The sequence below is a fragment of the Nycticebus coucang genome, chromosome X (genome assembly GCF_027406575.1).
Source record: "Nycticebus coucang isolate mNycCou1 chromosome X, mNycCou1.pri, whole genome shotgun sequence".
Taxonomy (NCBI): domain Eukaryota; kingdom Metazoa; phylum Chordata; class Mammalia; order Primates; family Lorisidae; genus Nycticebus; species Nycticebus coucang.
Genome location: NC_069804.1, coordinates 10,486,549 through 10,512,865, shown reverse-complemented (window position 1 = coordinate 10,512,865; position 26,317 = coordinate 10,486,549). Strand labels below are relative to the sequence as shown.

General features: G+C 39.0%; 1 protein-coding gene across 1 annotated transcript in view; it reads right to left on the bottom strand.

The window, feature by feature from the left end:
* The window catches only part of FRMPD4 (FERM and PDZ domain containing 4), a 597,878-nt gene extending 572,381 nt beyond the window's left edge, over window positions 1–25,497 (bottom strand). Inside the window, exon 1 of the mRNA XM_053580630.1 lies at window positions 25,160–25,497. Within this exon, the coding sequence (XP_053436605.1) occupies window positions 25,160–25,200 (41 nt within the window). The 5' untranslated portion in view covers window positions 25,201–25,497. The remainder of the gene's footprint in view (window positions 1–25,159) is intronic.
* Window positions 25,498–26,317: the final 820 nt, after the last annotated feature.

Genomic DNA, 26,317 nt, shown 5'->3' with positions numbered 1-26,317 from the left:
TATTTGTGTTTGGTTGTATAGAGCTGGAACTAGGTAAAATACAACTAAGGATATAAATATTCTCCTTGCCAGAAGAGATGGCATTATTATTTTAAAAGGCAGTTCCACGTGATCATAGGAGGCAAATAGTGACAGCACATCACGGTGGCATTCGTTTCTGCTGTATAGTGGTTAGTATAGTGGTCAATGAGTAGGGACTCTGAAGCCATGGTCAGGTCCTAAGTCTCCTTCTGCCTTGGATAAGTAAGTCAGTCACTTATCTCCTCTGACCCTCAGTGTCCTTTTCCTCTGTAAAGTGGGACTAACAATACAGCCTGTTTCACCGGTTTGTTGTGAAGATTAAATACCTGAACTATCGTTTATAAAATGCTTATCAAAGTACCTGGGACACAGTAAGCCCTCAATACATTTTAGGTGGTCGTGGTAATAGAAACGGCTGCAGGACGGCCGCAGGAGGAGTACTGGTAGTGGTAAGTAGTACAAATTCTAGAAGTGCTAAAAACTTAGTAATATAAATAGCAGGAAGTGGTGATAGTAAAATTGTAGATTAAATAACAATATTAGTACTAATAGTAATAACATTAGTAATACTCTTGATAATATGAACATTAACATTTCTAGTATCATTAGCAATGAGCAATACAAAGAGCTTTGCTACGAGCAGTGCTCATAACCACACTAATATTCTAGAGCCTGAGCATCATTGCATAGTCAATCGGAATAATGCAATATAAAACTAGTATATTTTATACCAGAAATTATCACTTATTTTGGACACAGGGGTATTCTAAGAAGTGTGATACTCTTCTGCCTTCCTGTCAAAGAAGATAACCGTATCTGAGCAGTATTAGAAAAACAGAAAATAAACTTCTAGAAAGGACTGAAAGCCACAGAGGAACCACTGAATTAAGGACTATTTGTGAGTTATGTCGATTACCAAGGAAGAGAAAATGTCCCATTGGAAAGAATACAGAGGAACTCACCCGAAACAAAGTGAAACCAGAATATTCCTCCAGCAACAGTATTTCCCAAACAACAGTCAGTTCTTAATTACCTATAAGTAGATTATGGTTTGAGAATAATGGTGGTCAAAATAGGATGTCAAGATATCTGTATAGAAGAAGGTATTTAATGATTGGAACTTTATCGCAATGGATAGACGCCCCTAGGCACACCTAGTTACCTACTTAGAACCACCTGTACGACCCTGGTACAATCAGTTATGTTATAACATTTGTTTTGTAAATATGGATTTGTTTCAATGGAATTAATATGTGTACATTAGGGAACAATCTGAATACAATGCAAATGTTCTGTTTGCTTATGCACAATTGCATCTGGGAGCAACCCTATGAACTCGGAAAACAGCATAGAGTGCACAAACGCATGTGCGCACACGCCCCTCAACACATACTCCATTCCCAGCAGGTGTCGGGGCCACACCCATGCCCATCTGGTCTCACAAATTCCTCTCTGGTTGTAGAGAACCCCCACCCACCCTGTCACACAGCCACTCACAAGCTACAACTCTTCCTGGACCGCTTCTACCAGGAAACCTCAGGGCTTTTCAAGAGAAAGTGCCACAGCTACTGCAGTACTGTGTATTTCTTAACCATTCAAGTCTTGTGAAACTGTGCTCCTTTTTATTAGCTTCTTACCTTTTCATAAATGTGTCACTGACAAAGTCTGCGAGTACCTGAAGTAGCGTGCCCCTCACCCATTGTCCCCCAAAGCCTGTTTTTTTTTAATCACACACTTTTGCAGAGTGCTATAATTTTAAGAATGCACATGTCACATTCTCTCAGAATTGAATGTCTCTATCTCCTAAATCTTAGCGACATAAAAGAGATATATTGTCCTGCCAGCTTTCTACAAAAGAATATGGAACCTAAGAGACACATGGCAGGGGACTCAGGCAACTGCTGGAAGGAGATGGCAATAGTTCTGCAGACCAGACTTTGCCCACCACGCTCAGGGGAGGCAGCTAGCTTGCAGATGACAGGAAGAGAAAGCTTTGGGAACTCCAGGGAGATCTCTGTGGCAGAGGCTGGTCAGCTGGTCACCATACCAGGTCCTCTTATTCATGACACCCACGATGATGATTCCCAGCCTCTTGTGGTTAGATCTGGCCTCCGAGCAGGTTCTCGCGAAGGGATGTAAGTAGACATTGTTTGTGTCCTTTGCATCTGCTCCCTTCCAAAATCAGCCTGCCTCATGCAGACAAGCATGTCTTGGAAACTGTACACTGAACATGATGGATCCGCAAAAGGATTTGAGGCCCCTAAAATCTGTTATCAGAGACATTACACACATTGGGGTGGTTTGTGTAGAGCAGTTTAATTGTAACTCACTAAGTCAGATGCCAAACAGAGCCGACTCGAGCACTTGCATACTACTCCAGTTCTAATGTTAAAGGTTTAATGTAAGAGCATATTCAGGGCTGTCTAAGAAGGTTGCGCACTTCCTATGCAATACCTTCTCTGCTAAGGGCAGGGGCTAGATAATGGTGAATGTGCACACCAAGGAAGAAAGAGAGAAAACAGGAGTAACTGATGATAAAAGACAGTTACAGAGCCAGCAATTCTCCTAGAAATATGCACAGTAGAAAGAAATACACATGATCACCCAAAGACAGGCACAAGAATGACCAGAGCAAGTCTGCTCAATGTGAAAAGTGGAAAGTCCCAAAAGAGCCAGCAATAGTAGGACAGATAAATAAATTGAGGATCTTCATACAATGGAATACAATGCAGCAATGAGAATAAGTGAACTACAATTGCACACAAACGGGGATGGGCGTCATAAACATTATCCGAGTGAAAGAAACCAGACACATCCATGTGACGTCATTGATATTATGTTCAAAGACAGGTCATAGACGTCAGGATAATGGTCAGCTTTGGTTAAGGACTCCAAGGAGGGCCACTAGAGTTCAAGTTATGTTCTAGTTCCCAAACTGAGTGGTTGTGTCATGGATATGTTTAGTTTGTGAAAATCCATTCAGTTTACCCTTATAATCAAGGATTTAATTGTACAGGACTAGTATGTCACTATACAGTCTTTAAAAAATAACAAGAGTTACTCATGGTAGGACGGAAGTTTGGATGGGGTACATTAGGCAAATTGGAGACTCAAAGATCCACTGTGTCTACAGTGTCAACTACACTCATTTAGGCAAGTGGGAGACAAAGTTGTTTTTTTCTGGTGAGATGTTTACAACTACTAGAAGCTTCTACCTACATCTTCGTCTTGCATGCCAATCTGATAATCTCTAATTCAAATAATAAATTCTTTATTTACAATCAAAGTGTACAATTTCAAGTCTTAGAAGTCACATCTCTGCAGATACTAAAAAGTGTACAAGCAGAATTATGGAGGAAAGAAATTGTTTCACTATTGGTAACATCAATTTTTTAAAATAAATATCTCCCTATCTATTCTCCCTCATTTTTCCTTCATTTTTCCTCATTTGTGTCCCCTCACTCTCTACATATACGCAAATGCACACATGAACACATACAGTAGGTTTATCTTCTGTAAGCTTCCGATGCATTCATACCTCTTGCCTCACGGAGTTAAACAATGGCTGTAGAGTTCACAAAGCCTAGGCTACTCTGAATATAAGAAAAGATTCTTTGATAACCAAGTTCTGTCTCAGAAACAATACATGACCATCTCCAAGGCTCACCATTTCTGTACTGATAAATGCATATTACCTCAAGCCCTTTCAAGACAGAAACCATATAGAATAGATTAAGAAAAAATGAAGTACCGGCCTATACAAGTCAACCCACCAAGATATACTGGCCTCTGACAGGGCTGGATCCAGAGCCCTGATGATAACAGGGTCCTTTCACCCAACCTCTTACTAAATGCTGGCTCAGGCTCTTAAGCAGAGATCCCCTGAAACGATGCCTATGGCTACAAAGGACTCTGGACTTAACATTCCTAAAAGCTTGTCACCATAGAGAAACAAAACCCTTCTTTCTCAGCTCAAGTTCAAAAAACTGTGGGCAAGAGCTGTCACTGGCTGAGCCTGAGTCCCAAGGTCTGATGATCAGCAGCTACTGGGGTATATTATGCGTGGCTGACATGGAGAAGGAAAAGTTCCAGAAGGAAAAGAAATAATGTGCCAAGAAGAAGATAAAAGAGTTCCCAGGAGGGGAAAAAAGCACACATCTATAACCCCGGTGTTTGTCAAACATGGGCTGCACCTTACTGGAGGAGGGGGTCATGAAACCACCTCAGTGGGCTACAGTCCGCAGAATTAAAAACGTGAAAGAGGATAAGATGAAACAGAATCAGATTGTATTGGAATCAATATTATTTTGTGAAATCTGTGTTTTAATTGTGTGTGTGTATAAATGCACACATGTGGTATATGTGTGTATTGGGTAACAGTGGAAAACAGATTTCTTACTGTGTGTCTTGGTAAAATAAATTAGAGTATGACAGTCATCAAACATCACATTTCTTTAACACGCAAGCATCTACAACTACCCATTTGGGAAAATACTCAATATACAGTTCATACCTATCCTCACACCTTCATTTAATGTGGTTATGGTTGTAGATATGGGAAAAGGTAAAGCTGAGACATGTTTATCATGAACTATTGCACCTTATTCAATCAATGAGAAAATGCTTAGGAGAAGAAATACATGATTGTACATTTCTTTTCAATATGAGACCCAAACAACAAAGTTGTCTTAAAATTTAAATAGTTTTATCATAAATTCCAAGGAAAGTATTTTTAATTACTTGTTTATAATCTTTTATTTTTATTTATTTGATTTTTGGAAACAGGGTCTTGGTCTTGCTTTGTTGACTGGGGATGAGGGCAGTGGCATGGTCATAGCTCACTGCTACCTCAACCTCCTGGGCTTAAGTGATCTTCCTGCCTCAGACTCCTAAGTAGCTGGAACCACAGATGTGTACCACCACACCTAGCTCATTTTTTTATTTTTTGTAGCAATGGCGTCTCACTATGTGGCTCAGGCTGGTCTTGAACTCCTGGCCTCAAGCAATCCTCCCATCTTTGCCTCTCAAAGTACTGGGATTACAGGTGTGAACTACCACACTTGGCCCTTGTTTATGGTCTTTTAAAACTTTCAATCACGTGATTAATACATGTTTGCTGGAGATAATTTGTTCATTACAGAAAACTATGAAAGAAAAGACCTGTTCAGTTCTTGTAAACCCAAATTCTGCAGTATATGGAACATGGGAAGCACATTTCCCAGTCACATAAAACTCCAGCATTATGAGCTGTTCCCAATCAGGGCAACCACTGTCATCAGATGATGAGTCAGTCCCTAATTATCAGGTACACATGTAACCATTCCTTTCTGAATATCAATTTAGCAAATGCTCTCTGCTCTATAAAGCCAACACTCCCAGTTGCTCAATGAACAGCCGTTTACTCTCCTCCTCTTTTTCACCAGAGTTTCAATTTTGCAAAAGGATCAAATGGCCATGTTCTAGGCTAATAGTCGAATATGGATAGGGGGAGCTGAGGCCATCTAATGCACTAGAAATGGACTTTTAATTAATATAAGCTAGTGTTTGTCATTGTGAGGGACCACTGCTATTTTTGATGGGTCAACTCCTCATTATATAGGACTGTTTTATTCATCTTAGGATGCTTTGAATCCCTTATCCTTTCCTACTATGTGGCCATAAGACCGTCACCCCATCATTATAAACAGCTTCCCAACATCTGCACCCCAGTTGAGAATCACTAGGACTCTAAAGCAGAGGTTGACAAACTTTTTCTGTAAAGGACCAGATAGTAAATAGTTTACGCTTTGTGGACCTCATTGTCTCTGTGGCAACTACTTACCTCAGTAATTTTATTGCAAAAGCAGCTATATGTAAATGAATGGTCATGGCTGTATTCTAATAAAACTTTATTTACAAAAACAAGTAGTGTTTGTATATAACTTGAGTTATAATGGAAGGAATACCTAAACAAAAAAATCGTTAATAAAAATTTTGCAATATATACAGACGTGTCTTTTTATATTTTCAATAAAAAGAAGTTCTCTATGTAGAAATACTATATATTTCTGAAGAATTATTTCTACGTATTTCATATTTTGTGTTGTCATGTTAACTTTAATTTTCTAATTGTTAATAGTATACAGTGGGTATTTGTATATTGAACTTAAAAAATAGAATAATGGTAAACATTTAAAAAAAAACAAATTTTAAAAAAAAGTGATGGGCTGGAAATGTTCCACAGATCACAATTTGCTGATCTCTTCAAGTCTAAGCCAGTCATGGCAATTCCTCTCACCAGGTAGAGTTAGGAAGACAAGAAATATGGTGACAATTCTGGACAATGCATGATGAAAAAATTCTGCCATGAGGTTTATGGGAAAATTTTTCACACTCTCAAAAAAGAGGCATGGAAATAACATACCCTGCTCCCTTCTCCTCACTTGTGGTTTTGAGTGTGTGTCTGTGTGAAGATATGATACCTGGAACTATTTCAGCCATTCTAAAACCATAAGAGGTGTGGTCACTATGCCGAAATGACATATCAAAAAGATGTCAATACCTAGAAACTGTAAATCCAGTTAACCAACCCCCAAATGGCTCTACCTCTAGATTTTTTATGTGAGATAATAAATTGTCCTCATCTTTAAGCAATTTTTTGTTATGTTCTCTGTTACTTGCTGCTGATAGCATCCTAATGAATACACATTCAATTTGGCCATAAAGCAATAACAACAATGTATTTCTACCAGAAAATGAGTATGACATTGAGATGGATGTGTTTTTTCTGCAATCAATAGCCTTGTTGTTGTTCTCCAAGAACATCTCTGAATAAAAGGGAAACTGTTAAAGAGAAAGAGCATGTTAATTGCTTTTTTTTTAAACTCCTTTTCCTTTCTTTTTCCATGCTACCAGAACACTGATTTTGAGAGTTTGGGTCTCTGGAAAGGTGAACCAGAAATGAGCGTCCCATTGCCCTTTGTTAGGTGTGATCACGGGACTACATTTTAGTCAATGAGACTAAAGGAAAACCCTCACCTATTTCTGAAAAAGATGGTTTGTTGGTTGGTCAGTCGGTTGGTTAGTTGGTTGGGTTGGTTAACTGGATTCAAAAAAGATGGTCCTCCATGATGTAAAGAAAGAACCACACAAAGAGACTGATCACAGTTCTCTGGCCACCCACTGCTTCCTGCCACTAAACCTAGTCATATGATAACATGATGCCTGGAGCTATGGCAACCCATAGCTTTGACATCCACGAGGTGATCCAAGGTGTGGATCCTTGTTGACCTGCCCAGTTACTAAATCCCATTCCAGGAACCATCTACCTTTAAGAATATTTTGTTTAAGCCACTGTTAGTCAAGCACTCCCCTTTTCTTACAGCTAAAATACCCTAACTGATAAACTCAAAATATGAAAGCATATTAGGATGATATTTTTCACATTAAAACATAGTAGCTATTTAGGGTACACATGTTCTACTATGCATAGGTATCTCTAAATAAACTACCCACACCTGCACTGTAGTACGGTGTTAACATCCATTCCTAAGGAAGCAGATAGCAGCTGGATAGCTTCAGAGGGTGGGGCTGGGGTCCACACCCTCTTCTGTTTCATCTCTCTGCTTTTCCAGTGTGGTTTTCACACTTCCCTTCAAACCAACCACCTTTCTCATCAAAGCAACCAGTAGACATGGGGGAACCAGTTTCTCTGCATTTTGCTTTTAATCCTTTGGTACATAACATGTGTGGGTTATTACATCACGTTGTGGGAAAGAAAACAAGCATGGCAGGAAAATATAAACATTTAAAACACGATTCCTATTCAAGATGTTTAAAGTCTATTTGGAGAGAGAAAAAAACCTTTCATAGTAGAAACAGTTATACAGAGAAAAATATATAAGTGCAAAGTAACATCATCTAAAATTCTATTTATGCATAACATCAAAACCCAGAAAGGTAAAAATATTTTTATATCTAAATCTATATCTACATATAAAATATCTAGATATTTTATATCTAAATCTATATCTTCCCTTCCTAACAAGAACCACTTGATAATGTTTAATGTTTGATGAGATAGGACCTAGGTCTAGGGGCAGCAAACTTACTGCAATGGGGCCGACAGTTCAGGTTTTGTGGGCCACATGGTCTTTGAAGCTAATACTCAACTCTGCTCTTTTAGCCACAGCCAACACCCAAATGAATGGTCTTGGCTATGTTCCATAAAAACTTTATTTGTGGATACTGAAATTTGAATTTGTTATCTTCTTGTGTTCAGATGATGTTTTAAAAAATGTTAACATGTGTACCTATAACAGCCTATTTAACACATCACTATGTTCTTGATAAATGGAAGTTTACAGAGTTTACGTGGCCACATCAGCACAAAAGGGAGATAAAGTAAAGGATTAACCAGTGGAGAAGGATTAGACGCTTTATTGCCTCCTCTATGTGTTTCATCAACTTAGTTAAATAGCACTCTATTCTTCAGCCTGTCAACATGATCTCAACCGGAAAGCCAAATTATGAACTAATGGCAGCATAATCAAATTACAGTCCTAAAGGAAACATCCATCAATGCATCCCCAGACTGTGGTTCTCCAAAAAACCCCAAGTTGGCCCCTTTGGTGAATAGCAGATTACCAGATGATAAGACTTTTAAGACGGTTGTCAAAAATTAATAAAATTTAAAATATGCATAAACTTTCCTCGTTGGGGGTAGGGAACAAAAAGATTTTCTATATATAATCCCTTCAAAGAAGAGCTTAGCTAGATATTTAAAATGAAGCTATTTTGCTTCAGGGTATTCAACTCTATACAAAAGAGTTCATTCTTATAATGATATGATCTTCCAGCTTTATCTTAATTTGCCAATAAAAATTATCATTAACATTTTATAGGTCTAAAATTTCTATCACACTTTTTTGATAGATAGCCTTAATATATTAAACCATCTCCTCCATTTTATTCATTTGAAATAGAGTAAACTAAGAAATTATAGGTTAGAACTGAGTTAGCAGTTCATATTTTCATCCAGAGTGGATTTTTCAACATTTTGGGAGATCACATTTACCTATTTTCTTTTACTTAGATTTCTTTCTCCCTATACACTCCCAATTCTAATTACACTCATACTAGTTTACTATGTATCCTTTCAGTATTTTTATGTAAATATATGCATATTTGCTGTTATACACCTTACTGCTTTCACTTAATAATACATTTTGCAAACCATTCTATATCATTGCATAGAATGTGCCCTTGTTCTTTGTATTTACAGCTACACAGTGTTCATGCTACTTCAAGTTCTCATAGATGAATTTCTTTGAATCTGTTCATTCCAGGGTAAAAAGATAGAATACTTGAAACAGAATTAAATTTAGAGAGAATATCACATAATGTTCCCATTTTACAAATAAGGAAACAAAGATCCAACTTGCTCAAGTCCACCTGAAGTTCCAACTGCCATTAATCAACTTTTTTCCCATCACCAACTACTTCAAGTCTTGTCAGTAGGTTAACTTCTATGACAAATGCTGCTTGTCAACTTTAATACCTTTAGGGACCTGGAATGCCCACAATTTTAGCATAAAATTTAAATATCATTTTAATGGCATCTCAAACTACCTTCTGTCTTCTATGAATTTTGAAATGCTCAGTATGTTATTACTAATGTCATAAAAAAAAAATCTGCTCATGAAATCCAAGGACTTGGCTATAAAGATATTTATCACATTATTATCCAAAGCAAAACAATCTAAATGTTAATAAAGTAGGAAATTGTTAAGTAAATTGCTGTATGTGTAGCTGTTCATTTTATATTCATAAAGAATGTTTCATGATATGGGAAATAATATTTCATTAAAACTTAGATACAGCACTGTGTCTTAATATTAACTATGTAAAATAGATACAAACCTTAAAGAGAATAGAGGGATAATTGATATAATAGGTTGGCAGAATTTCAAGTATTTATATCTTTCTTTTATACTGTATTTTCAAAACTCTTTACAATAACTGTATCTTACTTTTATAATCAGAAAAACATATGAAGAACCTGTTGGTATTGTTTGGACTCTTGAATTTATGTGTGTATCCTATTAGCATTTTTGAAATTTATTAATGAGTAATGTATTACTAGGGTTCAAAATCAAAATAAAATAAAAATGTAAAGTATAGATGGGGACATGGAGACCCATCACAAATCACCCACTGCACCAATGCTTTGCTTTACCAAGTTAAGTACTGTCATTAGTTTTTGGAATATTTTTCCAGTCATTTCTTTGCAAACACTACGAAAAAATGGTTTTCACACAACAGTAAATATATTCAGCGATTTTTCTATATCACTGCATAAAGCATTTCCTTCAGTTTCTCGCTCCTGTTGATATATTTCATGTTAACTTCTAAGCAAAGTTCTCATAGGTCCATTTCTTAAAATTTTCTCCTTCAGAGTGATATTTTACAAGAGCAATAAGATAATTAACTTTAAGTCAAATACACGTATTTTAGCAATGTCTTTCATTTCCCATAGTGACTATTTCACTTTTGAGGTCTCACTTTCCCAATGTGTTATATGCAAAAGACCCTAATAATAGGTTCTTTAACATCACATTTAAGTATATACAACTCTCATTATCAAATCTTTAAGTATTTTATAAGCATTATCTACAATTCTTTTCTGGCAGTAGAGATACAAGGTATATAATCCAAGATCAGGATTCTCCAGACCAGAGGAAGGGAAGAAAACCAACATGAAAATGAGAGGATATGGGGATGTGAGGCTGGGTCCCAAGCTGTAGGGGCAGGCAGCATTTCCCTGCCAAGTGTAAAATGGCTACACTAAACAAGCACTGATAGCAGAACCTAAAAATCAGGAGTCATCCAATTCATTGAAGTACAGAAGCAGTCATATCTGGGATAATCAATATTTAGCATCAAGTAGAATGCAGTTGGTTCTACTCTGATTCATTCATAATTCACCAGATACTTACAACATGCATACTTTGGAAATATTGTTTGGTTCCAGACCACTGCAATAAAGTGAAATTGCAATAAAGCAAGTCACACAAGTTTTTTGGTTTCCCAGTGAGTATATAAAAAAAAGTTAAGTTCATACTACACTGTAGTCTATTAAGTATGCAATATATTATGTCTAAAAAAATGTACATACCTTAATTTAAAATACTTCATTGCTAAAACATGCTAATGATCCCCTGAGCCTTCAGCGAATCTTAATCTTTTTACTAGTGGAGAGAATTGCCTCAATGCAGATGGCTGCGAACTGATCAGTGTGGTGGTTGCTGAAGGCTGGGATAGCTGTAGCAATTTCTTATAAATCAGACAACAATGAAGTATGTCACATCCATTGACTCTTCCTTTCATGAAAGATTTCTCTGCAAAATGTGATGCTGTTTGATAGCATTTTACCCACAGCAGAACTTCTTTCCAAATCGGAGTCAAGCCTCTCAAACCTTGCTACTGTTTTGTCAACAAAGTGTATTTTATAGTCTAAATCCACTGTTGTTATTTCAAAAATGTTCAGAGTATCTTCACCAGGAGTAGATTCCATCTGAAGAAATCACTCTCTTTGTCCATAAGAAGCAACTCTCGTGGGCGGACGGAGGGTGATTGGTGGGATTACACCTGCAGTGCATCTTACAAGGGTTAACATGTGAAACTTAGTAAATGTAGAATGTAAATGTCTTAACACAATAACTAAGAAAATGCCAGGAAGGCTATGTTAACCAGTGTGATGAAAATGTGTCAAACAGTCTATAAAACCAGTGTATGGTACCCCATGATTGCATTAATGTACACAGCTATGATTTAATAAAAAATAAATAAATAAATATAAGAAGCAACTCTCATCCATTCAAGTTTTGTTACAGGATCGCAGCTATTCAATCCTACCTCCAGGCTCCACTTCTAATTCTAGTTTGCTTGCTATTTCTACGGTATCTAGTTACTTCCTCCACTGAGGTCTTGAAACCCTCAAAGTAATTAATGAAAGCTAGACTCTATTTCTTTCAAACTCCTATTAATACTGCTTATTTGACGTCCTCCCATGAATCACGAATATATATATTTTTTTCAAAATGCATCACTTTATTTTCCTTACAAGGGAGCCACACATTAAGCAGGTGACAATCACATGATTTCTTCGGTAAGCCCCAACGCATCCATGAGTGTTGCTGGAGCTCATAGCCAAAGGAGTCCTGAGGTTTCAGATAGTAAAGCTTTCCCCACAGCCACAAGTTCCTTTGATGTTTGGGTTATTAAACACAAACTCACTGGATAATTTGTCTTCCACATAGTCCATTTCTATTCCTAGCTGTGCTTTCTTTTCAATGAATACTCTCACTCCATCTTGAGCAACTTCTTCATCAGAATCTCCTTTTTTTTGTATATTCTAGAGTGTAAGAAAGGCCATTACACCCTCTGGTTCAGACACCGACTCTCACGCCTACGTGTTCAGGCTTGTCTTTAAGAAGTTGTTTTATCTTGTTCACTGCTGAACTGTCAGGGTGAGGGTGGCCCGGGTGGGCTGCAGCTTCCGCTTGCTCACAGCCCAGACAGTGGCCTGGACTAAGGAAGCCGACATCTTCGCCGCCCCGGTGCCTCTGGCCGGAGCTCGGCGACCTGAACCTCTCTCCATGGACAGGGCTGGCGCATTCTAAACTATGGTTTAATTTATAAGGACAAGTTTTAAAATTCTGGGGTTGACCTGAGAGTTAGAAAACACTAACTCTCAGGTCAACCCCAGAATATTTTGCTATGAAATTTTCAAAATTAAAGAGCACAATTACAATATTTAATTTTAATTTTCTTCTCTGTTGCCAGATACTTTTCTGATATAATTATTGAAATGTGGAGGGGGAAGATTGGGGCTTAACTGCCAGCAGCTTCAGCTCTGAGAAGCTGATTCTATAGTCTTCAGCAAGGGGAATCCCTCCCCATCCCTCTGAGTCTTCTGTTTTGAAAAGAAGTGTACCTACATGGTTGGGCAATTAATTTCTCAAACTCATCCTAGAAAAATTGCTACATACCTCACTGCTGAATATCGCTATGGTCACTTTTGAAGTACTCAGCATGGGGACACTATGCATTGATGCCAGAGCCTAGTCCATCCTTCTTTTTTTTTTTTTAATTAAATCATAGCTGTGTACATTAGTACAATCAAGGGGTACAATGTGCTGCTTTCATATACAATCTGAAATATTTTCTTTTTTTTTTATTGTTGGAGAATCATTGAGGGTACAATAAGCCAGGTTACACTGATTGCAATTGTTAGGTAAAGTCCCTCTTGCAATCATGTCTTGCCCCCATAAAGTGTGACACACACTAAGGCCCCACCCTCCTCCCTCCTTCCCTCTTTCTGCTTTTCCTCCCCCCCATAACCTTAATTGTCATTAATTGTCCTCATATCAAAATTGAGTACATAGGATTCATGCTTCTCCATTCTTGTGATGCTTTACTAAGAATAATGTCTTCCACTTCCATCCAGGTTAATATGAAGGATGTAAAGTTTCCATTTTTTTTAATAGCTGAATAGTATTCCATGGTATACATATACCACAGCTTGTTAATCCATTCCTGGGTTGGTGGGCATTTAGGCTGTTTCCACATTTTGGTGATTGTAAATTGAGCTGCAATAAACAGTCTAGTACAAGTGTCCTTAGGATAAAAGGATTTCTTTCCTTCTGGGTAGATGCTCAGTAATAGGATTGCAGGATCAAATGGGAGGTCTAGCTTGAGTGCTTTGAGGTTTCTCCATACTTCCTTCCAGAAAGGTTGTACTAGTTTGCAGTCACACCAGCAGTGTAAAAGTGTTCCCTTCTCTCCACATCCACGCCAGCATCTGCAGTTTTGAGATTTTGTGATGTGGGCCATTCTCACTGGGGTTAGATGATATCTCAGGGTTGTTTTGATTTGCATTTCTCTAATATATAGAGATGATGAACATTTTTTCATGTGTCTGTTAGCCATTCGTCTGTCATCTTTAGAGAAGGTTCTATTCATGTCTCTTGCCCATTAATATAAGGGATTGTTTGGCTTTTTTCATGTGGATTGAGTTCTCTATAGATCCTAGTTATCAAGCTTTTGTCTGATTGAAAATATGCAAATATCCTTTCCCATTGTGTAGGTTGTCTCTTTGCTTTGGTTATTGTGTCCTTAGCTGTACAGAAGCTTTTCAGTTTAATGAAGTCCCATTTGTTTATTTTTGTTGTTGTTGCAATTGCCATGGCAGTCTTCTTCATGAAGTCTTTCCCCAGGCCAATATCTTCCAGTGTTTTTCTTATGCTTTCTTGGAGGATTTTTATTGTTTCATGCCTTCAATTTAAGTCCTTTATCCATTTTGAATCAATTTTTGTGAGTGGGGAAAAGGTATGGGTCCAGTTTCAGTCTTTTACATGTAGACATCCAGTTCTCCCAACACCATTTATTGAATAGGGAGTCTTTCCCCCAAGGTATGTTCTTGTTTGGTTTATCGAAGATTAGGTGGTTGTAAGATGTTAGTTTCATTTCTTGGTTTTCAATTCGATTCCAAGTGTCTATGTCTCTGTTTTTGTGCCAGTACCATGCTGTCTTGACCACTATGGCTTTGTAGTACAGACTAAAATCTGGTGTGCTGATGTCCCCAGCTTTATTTTTATTACTAAGAACTGCCTTAGCTACACAGGGTTTTTTCCGGTTCCATACAAAACGCAGAATCATTTTTTCCAAATCTTGAAAGTACGATGTTGGTATTTTGACAGGAATGGCATTGAATAGGTAGATTGCTTTGGGAAGTATAGACATTTTAACAATGTTGATTATTACCATCAGCATGGTAAGTCCTTTTCAACAGGACTACAAGTTACTTTGCCCAGATATATCAAAGGAATCACTATATAAGATAATGCTTATAAAGTATGGCAGCTATGGCCTTACAAAGTATAGTTATTTTTGTTTTCTAAAGACAAATCAAGTGTAATAGTGAGAAGGAAGAGGAAAGAGTAGAATAAAGAAATTGATCTACAACTGAATGTGAACAATTAAGATAATTCACTACTTTCACACAGGCCAAATTTCTTAAATAATATGACCTTAAAGTCAAAATTATTCCTTGTTCCACGGGCTACAGAATGGATGCTGTGTTAGAAGGCATGAAAACAATAATCATCTCCTTTACATCTCCATCAGAGCTTTTGAGTTACCAGGTAGTAGTCAATGAGCAGTAATATTTTGAAAGGAATCTTTTTTTTTCTGAGCAGTAAGTCTCAATAGTGGGCTTAAAATATTCAGTACCATACCGTAAAGCAAATTCCACCTAGGCTTTGTTGTTCCATTTATAGAGCATAGCAGAGTATATTTTGCATAATTCTTAAAGGCCCTACGACTTTTGGAATGGTCAATAAACATTGGCTTCAACTTCAAGTCACTACCCTGTTTCCCCGAAAATAAGACAGTGTCTTATTTTAAGGTGTGTTCCCAAAGGTGCGCTAGGTCTTATTTTCAGGGGACGTCTTATCTTTCCTGTAAGTAGGTCTTATTTTCAGAGGATGTCTTATTTTTGAGGAAGCAGGGTAGCTGCATTAGCCCATAATAAAATAGTCAACATGCCTTCTGAACCTTTGAAGCCAGGCAGTGACTTGACTTTTAGTATCTAATAAAGTCCTAAATGACATCTTTTTCCAGTAGAAGGCTTTTTTATCTACACTGAAAATCTGTTGTTTAGTATAGCCACCTTAATCAATTATCTTAGCTAGGTCTTCTATATAACTTGTATCAGCTACTTCACTTTGCACTTTTATGCTATAGAGATAGATAGCTTCTTTCCTTAAACCTAATGACCAAGCCTCTACTAGCTTCTGTTTTTCTGTAGCTCTCTTACCTCTCTCAGCCTTTATAGAATGGAAGAAAGTTGGGGCCTTGCTTTGGATTAGGCTTTTGCTTAAGGCATTGTTATACAGTTGGTTTGATCTTCTAACCAGCCCGCTAAAACTTTCTCCATATCAGCAATAAGGTTGCTTCACTTTCTTATCATCCATGTGTTCACTAGAGCAGCAATTTTAATTTCCTTTAAGAACTTTTCCTTTGAATTCACAACTTGGCTAACTGCTTGATGTCAGAGGCCCAGTTCTCAGCAGGTCTCAGCTTCTGGCATCCCTTCTTCACTAAGCTTAGTCATTTCTAGCTTTGATTTAAAGTAAGAGACATGTGACTCTTCCTTTTGCTTGAATACATAGAGGCCATTGTGGGGTTATTTATTGATCTTATTTCAATATTGTTGTGTCTCAGGTAATAGAGAGACACCCCCCCCCCAAGAAAAAGGGAGACAGGAAGGGGAATGAGTGAGGGAGCAGTCAGAACACACACAACATTGATTAAGTTCACTGCCTTATATGGATATGGTTTGTGTTGCCCCACATAATCACATTAGTAATATCAAAGATCACTGATCACAGATCACCATAATGTATATAATAACTTCAAAGTTTGAAATGTTTTGAGAATTACAAAAATGTAATGCAGAGACACAAAGTAAGCACATGCTGCTGGAAAAATGGCACCCATAGACTTGCTAGACGGTAGATTGTCACAAATCTTCAGTTTGTGAAAAATACAAGGTCTACAAAGCATGATAAAGTGAAGTGCAATAAAACAAAATAGGACTGTATCTACTATGAACTAAAGAGGTTTAAAACAAAGGGGTTTTGCCCTTTGAGAGTTGCTAAACAAGACACAATGCAAAACTGGACTCAGTTATAACACAATCTCTACCAGTCAACCATTGCCACAATAATGCTCCTTAACACAGTGTATACAACAATAAACAACTGTTTTCAAGCTCATACGTTTGCAGGATGGTGGTACTCCATCTCAATCTACCTTCTGGGATCAACAAGCTAAACCAAGCAGTTCTTCACACAGCAATGTTAGAAGCAATAAAGGAAAGTGCAATGCCTCAAAGGCATTTTTCTACCAAACCAATACTCTATGACTCCTATCCCTGTTCCATTGACCAAAGCAAGTCACTTGACCAAACCCAATAGCAATGTGGCAGGGAAGTCACTCCACTCTGTAGCAGGTAGAGCTTTAATGTCACATAGAAAAGGCTTGGATTCAGGGAATGCTTAAAAACTGGAATCAAAGTGCAATCTACTACATAATGGATAAATGTTATGAAAAGGGTAGGGCACAAGATGTCCAGCAAGTGCAGGGTAAAGCTACACTAAACTTCCCAGCCTCCCTCACAGACACAGCCAGAGTTCTGGTTAATAAAATGAGGGCAGACTGATGTACTATTAATATAATTCTGGGCATGGACCTTTAAAATCTTCCACTTAACTTTTCACCATTTATTTCCCCTTATCTGTCAGTACTTTGGCTGTCACATTGAAGATGAGAGGGCCTCTGTTTTCCAGGTTCTCTGAATGACAGTGTATACTAGCAAAACTCTTCTACTCCATCAGGAACATCTGCTTGGTGCATCATACAAGCAAGAAATGAGTCACTAAAAATTGAGGGGTTAATCTGTTAGAACAGTTAAATTATTTTAACTAATGAATGATACTGGTCAAGTTATTTAACTCAGGATTGAGAGGTTAAAGAAGCCAACATGAAACAAACCCAGATTAAAAATTGAGACATAGGCTCGGTGCCCTTAGCACAGTAGTTATGGTGCCAGCCACATGCATTGAGGGTGGTGGGTTTGAACCCGGCCCAGGCCAGCTAATCAACAATGACAACTGCAACAACAACAAAATAGCTAGCATTATAGCAGGTGCCTGTAGACCCAGCTACTTGGGAAGCTGAAGCAAGAGAATCGCTTAAGCTCAAGAGTTTGAGGTTGCTGTGAGCTGTGATGCTACAGCACTGTACCAAGGGCTACGTAGTGAGAGTGCGTCTCAAAAAAAAACCCCCCAAAACAAAAACCTGAGACATAAATTCAAATAACAGTTTTCAAGGTGAAAATCAGGCAAACTGAAGATTATTCTAGACAAAATGAAGAGTCTATGGAAAGGCTCAGAGATGTGGCAACTTTTAGAGACTTCTTAAGAAGTTCAACATGGTTAGAGGTAGACATGTGTTTGTACACATACACATGTATGTTTGGTGTTGAATAGGAAGTTAAGGCTGAGAAGGAGAAATAACAAGGGTCCAGAAATATTGTACCCAAAGGAAACACAGGAAACGGGGGCCAAACCTGAAAGAGGGAAGATAAAAAATGTGGATTTCACCCTCAAAACCAAGTAGACAGAGGAGGCAGAGAGGATCCCACGTGCACTTTAGAAAGCTTCCAAATTAACCTACAAGCGGAATAGTGAATCCTGATAGTGCAAGATCCCTGGAGAGGGGACTGGCAGGCTGATTCCACCCAGTCATATCCACTTTTCTCCCTCTCAGTAAAGCATGCTGATGTCCAGGTCATGGCTCCAGATCCAAAGGAGAATTGAAGTACGGGGCAAGAGGACAGGGAAGAACAGGAACATATGTTTGTATGTGGTCTCTGCTATGATGATTCGACTCTCTCAAGAGCAGCTACAGATGATACAGAAACAAATGGGCATAACCACATCCCAAAAAACCTTCATTTACAAAAACAGGCAGTAAAGCTATTATAAAATGAGTAAAATTTGATGGGACCTCACCTAATGTGCATAATGCAATGGTACATTTCAAAACTATTAACAAAAGAGTATCACTGTCTTTCCACAACAATTAAGTAAGCAAAGTGATGGATGTGTTAATCAGGTCGATGTAAGCATTTCACATTATATATCAAATCAGTACACTGAAGCCCATAAATGCATCAGTGTACACAGTTATGATTTAATGAAGAAAAAAAATTAGAGAAATAAAAATAAATAAATAAACAAATCAGGTAGGCTATATTTTGCCAGTCCAGGCCCTATGCTATAGAGGGGCCATATTCCTGAGGCACAATTCAGTTGAGCATGTTTGGGACTTGGGCCAAAAGAAATTCTAGGATCTACCCATTGTATACCAATCACTGCTAATGGCTCCAGTCCTGGGGTTCAGATTGCTGACCTCAGTCATACCTGTGAATTTCATATACGATAAACACTCAGGACTCCACTTAGAGAAACCATTGTAAAATCACCATGGTCAGGTGGGTGATCCAATATAGAATCAACACAATGGTCCCCACAACCAGTCCCTGACCAGTCCAGTAAGCACGCCAATTAACAGATAAATTTGCTCACACCTACTTTGACTGGGAAAATTTTAATAATTTTATGACTGTTCACCTTTTATAAGCTCATTTTTGTCAGATAATCATCATGTTCTTATTTTCAATTAGGCAAATCTCACTAAACTTATGCAACATACTAAAAAAATAATAAAAATTAAAACCCTACAGTAAGTTGTTAACTATGGAGAAATTACTTTTCAGTTTTAAACTATAGAAATGCTTCTTTCATAAAAATTATTGTTTTCCTACCAAAGAGGATTTCCAAAAATAAAAATGTACATCTGTAAAAACCCGTTTTAATATCATCATAACTTTGCTTGTTGAGTTTATAGCAAGAAAACATAGATTTCTTAGAAGTAGGAGTTGATGACTTTTTAAACGTCAGTGATCACAAACAATATGCTTGGAAAGTCAACAGAAATAAAAATTTGTTCTCTGAGACTGAGTCCAAGAGCAAGCTATTTATTTTTAACATGTATACTCCTCTACATTCAAAAGGTACCGATCATGGTAATTGTTCAGCTAAACAAATAAGACAATTTGTTTTCAACAAGTATTAGAATGAATTGTTTATGATTTCACTCACTAATTATTTAGTATAGAGTATTCATCATGTGCCAAATGCTGTAAACCATACTTAAAAATATATTTCTGAAATAATAGTTCATGCAGGAAACCCTTCTCATCTCTTTGCCAGGAAAAAATGGGAATGCTAACTTTGTTATCTAAAACTAAGGCTCAGATTTCTTCAAGATAATTTTCAGAGCTTAAGCACATAATGACCTAAATTACTCAGAGGAAAGGCAGCATACTTTTGATATTTTTTTCCTGTAAAAAACTAAAAGTAGTCCACAGTTTTACATTACAATGTGCTCAGTCAAATCATAAGAAAGTTAGCTTAAACTCAACTCCAAATTGATACAGCCTACCTCCATTCCTCTGCCTACAACTAAATCCACTTATCTAGTTTTCTTTCCATTTGGAAACAGATTAGTGAAGGTCATTAACAATTAGGACCAGATGGCTCAAGTATACTGTAAGGAAATACTAGGCATTCTCCCGTTGACTTGATTATCAGTTCACCAGCACACATTGGTTGAAGCTTTCCAAGTAGTACTGCACATTCTTTCTCCATCAATGTTGAACTAGAAGTTTAAAGCCCTATGGTAGGCAGGTATGACCCTAACAAGTAACTCTCCATGCTCCGACCTGCAAACAAGTAAAGTTAGTGACCAAAGAATAAGCACGCATGATTTTCCCAAGTGCAAAAAATACTAGTAGGACAATTATGTTTACTTCTAATGGTAGGTTTCCAATAGTTAAATAAATAATTTAAGATCAGAAGTTTCTCTAAAGATAAGATCTATATTAATTGGGAAGGTGAATTAGTGAATTTGAGCACAAAATATGCTCAATTGGATGTGTGTATTTGGGTATACATGTGCCTACACGTGTGCTGATAATGATAAAGAAAATAAGAAAAGGCTCTGTTTAACTCAAGAGTCAGTAAACTTTTTCTACAAAGAGCTGGACAGGAAATATTTTAGGCTCTGCATACCATAAGTTTTTTGTGGCATCAATGCAACTTAGCTATTGTTGAGCAAATAGGGCTGTAGACAGTACATAAATGAATGAGCATGGGTGTGCTCCAATAAAACTTTATTAATGGATACTAAAAATTATAATTTCATATTATTCATCTTCTGATTTTTTTGAACCATTTAAGAATAAAGAAACCATTCTTAGCTTACAAACTGTACGGCCAGATTTGGCCCATAGGCCATAGCTTGCCAACCCCTGGTTAAATCTATTCATGATTTTCATTTCTTGCTATGATTAGCTTTCATGGCTCAAGATCATTTGATGGTAAGGGTGGCAAATTTCAGGACTGTGTCTTTCAACAAACTCAAGAAAAATGGCCTCAATTTTTCTTATTGCACCAAGCCTGAAGTCACTGGTTTCAAACCCATTCCTTAAAGATACATTTCTAGTGCACCAGTAATATATATTCCCTCACAGCTAAACTTCCCCAGTAAAGCCCAAGTGGAATAATAAAGTAATAAAGTTGAACAGTGCTCATGTGTGTAAAGGGAGAAAATGAACAGCTGGAAGGGCCATAAACAGAAAGTGAGAATTTCCAGGTCATGCATTGCAAGTACGAGTGAGTTTCATTGCAGCTGACAGTCTGTACCAAATTCTGATAGTAAGAAGGTGAAATTCACTTGCCCCGGAGAATGAGAGAGGGGCGGGGGGAGAAAGAGAGAGACAGAGAGAGGCTGAAAACGGTACGAAGTCTGAACCAGTGCCTTCTTCCCACAACTGCCAGAGACTAGAAGACTTGCACAGCTGCAAACTACCAACCCTTGGGAAAGTAGAGTTAAATATTACTAAAACAGGAATCTAGTTCTGTTATGAAACTGTTCATCATTTCACCTCCTGACAGCCATAAAACTCAGCAGAACTCAGAAAGGACTCAGAAGATGAGCAAGTAGCATTTTTAATAAAATTCGAATCCAGTCTTTGGGGGTTTTTCATTGCTAGCCTCCAGAGCTCATGATTATCAGCAATATTAATTCAATTATTCAGTAAAAATAGTAGATATGGGAAAACTCTGACCCTTTACGTTTCTTTTTTAACTTCTCCTTTTCCCTGAGAAATATTTAATTCTGAATAAGGTAGAGGTAAGGAACAGAAGTTTAGTAATATCTAAATAGATTTTACATTAAAATGTAAGAAAACTATAAAGACTTTTGTTTTGTTTTTCCTCAAATATAAAATGCTAGTAATGAAATTAGCATACTTTGCTATGGCAGATATTAATCACTTCTTATGCCACAAAATAAGCTATGCAACTATCAGAAAATGCAAAATAAAGCATACCCTAAATTTATCTACTACTGTAAGTAATAATCTTTATATCAACAATTGGTACTCAATCATTACCTCAAAGTCTGCTATCTTGCTTAAAGGAAAAAAAATTGAAGTCAAGCACTCAATCCATGGATACATTGCTCAGTTTAATAACACCCCTATGAGTTTTGGGTTTCAAATCGCCTCCCTCAGGCACAGGGGACATAATCATATGTTTTTCTACTGGACTGTATTCTTCTATAAACATTTGGAAAAGTGTATCTGCTTTACGAATGAAATAGTCAATACAAAGAACAGTAACAATAAAAATATATGCTTGCTTTTATACTATTACTGGTTTATAAAGCAATCATCTGTAATGCTCTCATCTACAAGGATGGAAAATGATATAGAACTGTTACCAAGGAAACGGTGAAGTAAAACTGCATGTAAACTATCAAGCAGTTTAATAAGCAGAAAATTAGAAGAATAGGAAAAAACATCTCCGGATAGAACCATGACACAGTGTGCCACCCGTGATGGATGCAATTGAGGGTCATAACTCAAATAGATGATATAAAGGGTCCCAACTATGGTGCCAGCTATTCCAACACTTGGCAGCTTTTTTTAAATGATGATCATATGAGAGTACTGGTTTCTAGAGGGACAATTTGAAGTCTGATTTTTCACATGATTCCCAGGACACTGATTCTGGGAACAACTGGTTAAATGTAAGAACTTTGAAAAGTCAAAAAATAAAATTTATTAATTCCAGTGTGGATTAATATTCTCTTGGAATTCTCTGTCATTACCACTGTCTACTCACAGATAGGACATTTAGCAAATATCAGTTACAGCAAATGCTTTCTGAATTAACATTTGGAAACTCAAGTTTGTAAAACCAAAGGCAAAGCAAAGACCTGGGGTAACTGTGTGTCCTTGCCTCTAAACCAAGAGAATTTTAAGCACTCAAGCAACGACGCTGATCAAAGCTAAATCCTTTAGGAAGATTATCCATTCTGAAATCAGGGAAATCCTGCAGTGTAAGCACTTTTATACTTCACCTTTGAGAAAAGAACTTGATTTCTGTAACAGTGTTTAAAACACATTTCTTCCTGCAAGGGCAAAAACAAACAGCTACAAACACGTGTTTGCCTTCTGATGACCAGCTAAAAGAACCCGGGGACCATCCCCCGTGCTCACACTGAGGAAAAAGAAGAACTTCTTTGGATAGGAGATTTCTTAATCGACACATCAGCTCAGAATATGTGCACCTTCTCTCTTTAGAATAAACACTCTATTGGATCACATTAAGGATAGAAAGTGAAAATCACACTCATTTACTAAATTTTAAACTATGTTTAAAATAAGATACAAATCCCCCCACATCCTGGCTTGGGGTGTGAATATCACGTAGGCATCCCAGAATTTAGTGAAATGAGTCTAAAGCATCTTTTCACTGACACATAGCACTGTTATCTCCAAAGCTCCAAAGTTTAAGGACTAAATTGAGGCTCCAGATATTTTGTTAATCCTTTTGGCTTTAACGTTTGAGGCTGCTGAAACTATCTTGGTTACTTGAAGCTATGCTGTTGGTCGAAGTTCTCTTTCCCTTTAGCAATGTCTCTATCCATCACACAGAGGGCACCATGCAACCTCTAAAGTCATCCACAGCTGTTTCCCAACCATGGTTCATTATTTGACAGCTGTTTATAAACTAGCCATAGGCAGAAGCAGGCAGGAAGTTAATAGAATAGTGGTGTCAAGTCATGGCCCTCTATGAGAACAGTATGAAAGCAAACATTCTGCCACATTGCAATTATCTACTACTTAACACATCAGTCTTCCGACCTGCAGGGCAACACCTCTTTGTAGTCTGCTCTAAAACAGAGATATTTACTCACTGATTGTATATTTCTGGTCTGCGCAGACTAGTTCTAAGTTACACTGGTCCCTTTCCCTGGGGAAATCTGCTTGTGACATGAAGAATAGCCCATGTGAGTCGTGAGAGGAGGTGGAGACGGGCAGGAAGAATAAACAAAGACCTGTGGATGTTGGAGAGGATGACAACGTCCAAACGGACCATTTCTGAAGTGGCCCAAATGTTTAGCAAAGCAAAGTCGACATACATTTCTGCTTCAGGCTACTCATCCTTGCCTGATGCAATCAACACATCTTACTCTGACACTAAGGACTGAAAGAAAACCTAGAATTATCCTCTCCATACTGCAAGTGAGTCTATCAGCTGCATCCTGGAAAAATCCAACTGTCCACCTCATAGGTCCAGAGCTCCAGGGGCAGAAGATTGGGCATGGTGTTCTAAAACCTCTCCTCTCTGGCTCTTCCTAGTTAATGACACACTGCAAAAGGCACAGACCTTACTTCCTGGGTTCAAAGAAGACTTTGGAAGCTTAAGCAGGCAGAAGAATCGGCAATGCTCCGACCAGGTAACACCTAGGTGGTCCAAAAGTAGAAATGGGCCTCCTCTATCAGCACTGCCCAAGGAGTCTGCCTGAACTGACGATTTTTAGTTTTAACAGCTACTTGGAAGCAAATATCTAAATCTTTCAAGGCTTAAGAATGTATATAGTTACCCTAAGAATTCTTCCTTTTTAATGCCCATGACTTCACCAACTAGGTCACAGCTGAGAACACCTGGGTCAACCTAGAAGCTGAGTTGCCAGGGGTGTGGAGGTCTAATTCATGGTGGGGTGAGGGGGAGGAAGCGTGCATCCAAGTTCTAAGCACTTTTGGCTTTCCCTAGCGATAACAATTACAACCATCCTCTCTTAGTTCTGAATTATACACTTGACCCCAAGCACCACTGGAGTTTTTCCTTAGGGAAAACAAATTGTCATGAATATTGGTGCGTTCGTGAGGGTGTGTGTCTACTCCTTCCGTGTGGTCTACACCCGTGGATACATAAACCCCACAAGCCAGTGAGAAATAAAGTTGAATGAGGCAGCCCCCAGCCACCTTGCTCCCATCTTACGCACCGCTGCTCTCTCCAGCTTTTGCTTTTCCCCAACCTCCCCCCAAATAAGGTACCAAGTTGCCCACGGCAGCAGCCCTGGGTGCCAATAGAACCCAAGCAGCCCCTACCTTGAGAGCTTTGCAATCTTCACAAAGCTGAAGACATCCATGCAGGCAGCGGGGGACCCTGAGAGCGGCAATTCTGTCGCCCCTTCTCACGCCAGCAACTGCAGCCCCATGGCCAGAACCTCAGCGCGCCTGGGGCTCGAGTGGCAGTGACAGCGGGTGGCAGCAGCAGCAGAGCCTGCACCTGGAGGTGGCGGCTGCTACCCCCCTCCGGCCGAGAGCTGCGTGTGCATCCCTGAGCAGGACCATTGATGGGCACCCTCGGCAGCAAAACTCAATGGAAAGGGAGACAGGCAGGGCTTAAGCAGTAGGAGCGGGAGCACAGCCCGGGTCTTGCACCCCACCCGTGCACTCTGGACCCAGGGCAGCCGGGTGCCCACGGGAAGCGAGGCCTGGGCCACGGGCGCTGCTCCGGCTCCGACCCTCCGGCCCCTGTGCCCCGAGCACTGAGCGCAGACGGAGTGGGGAGGCGGCGGGCACACGCGCACGCACCCCTTGCAGCACTGCAGCTGCCTCCCAGCCGCCTTCCCCAAGCAGAGTCCCTGCTCCTCTCCCCACCCCCACCCACGGGGAGGGGGGGAGGAGGCACTTTCCTGTCACCCGTCGCTTGTGCCTCCGGATCTGTGCCTCCAGATCGGAAAGATCGGGTCTAACAGCCTACTGCACACTGGAAGACCATGAACGCTATCCCCTCCCTCCCCAAACCGAAGGAGAGCCCAGCCACTGCAGGTTGCCCAAAGCCCTGGTTGGTTCTGTAAACAAACCTAGGATGGGGAAGGAGCAGGGATGACTGAGACTGGCTCGTTTAGGGGAAGGGAAGGGAGATGCCCAGCGCAGCGGGCTCATTTGGAGAGCGCAGAGTTGCCCCTGCTTCTCCACACCACTGGGGTGAAACGTGACTGGCTGGTTGGGAAGGTGTGTCTCTGGACAGCAGCATCTAGGCGAGAATGGGGGGAGGCAGACTGGGGGACCGCACAGCCGCTCCTTCCCAGAGGGGACTGGAGCGGAGGGTCCCAGGAGCCAGTGGCGCCGAGGCGAATTTGAACCTGGCGGGGAAGCCAAGAGAAGAGATGGGATGAGAATGGGGACCGGCAGGCAGAGAGAGCTGCTTTGGCAACTGAGCAGCAGTGAAGAAGGCAAAGAAAAAATAAAAACAAAATC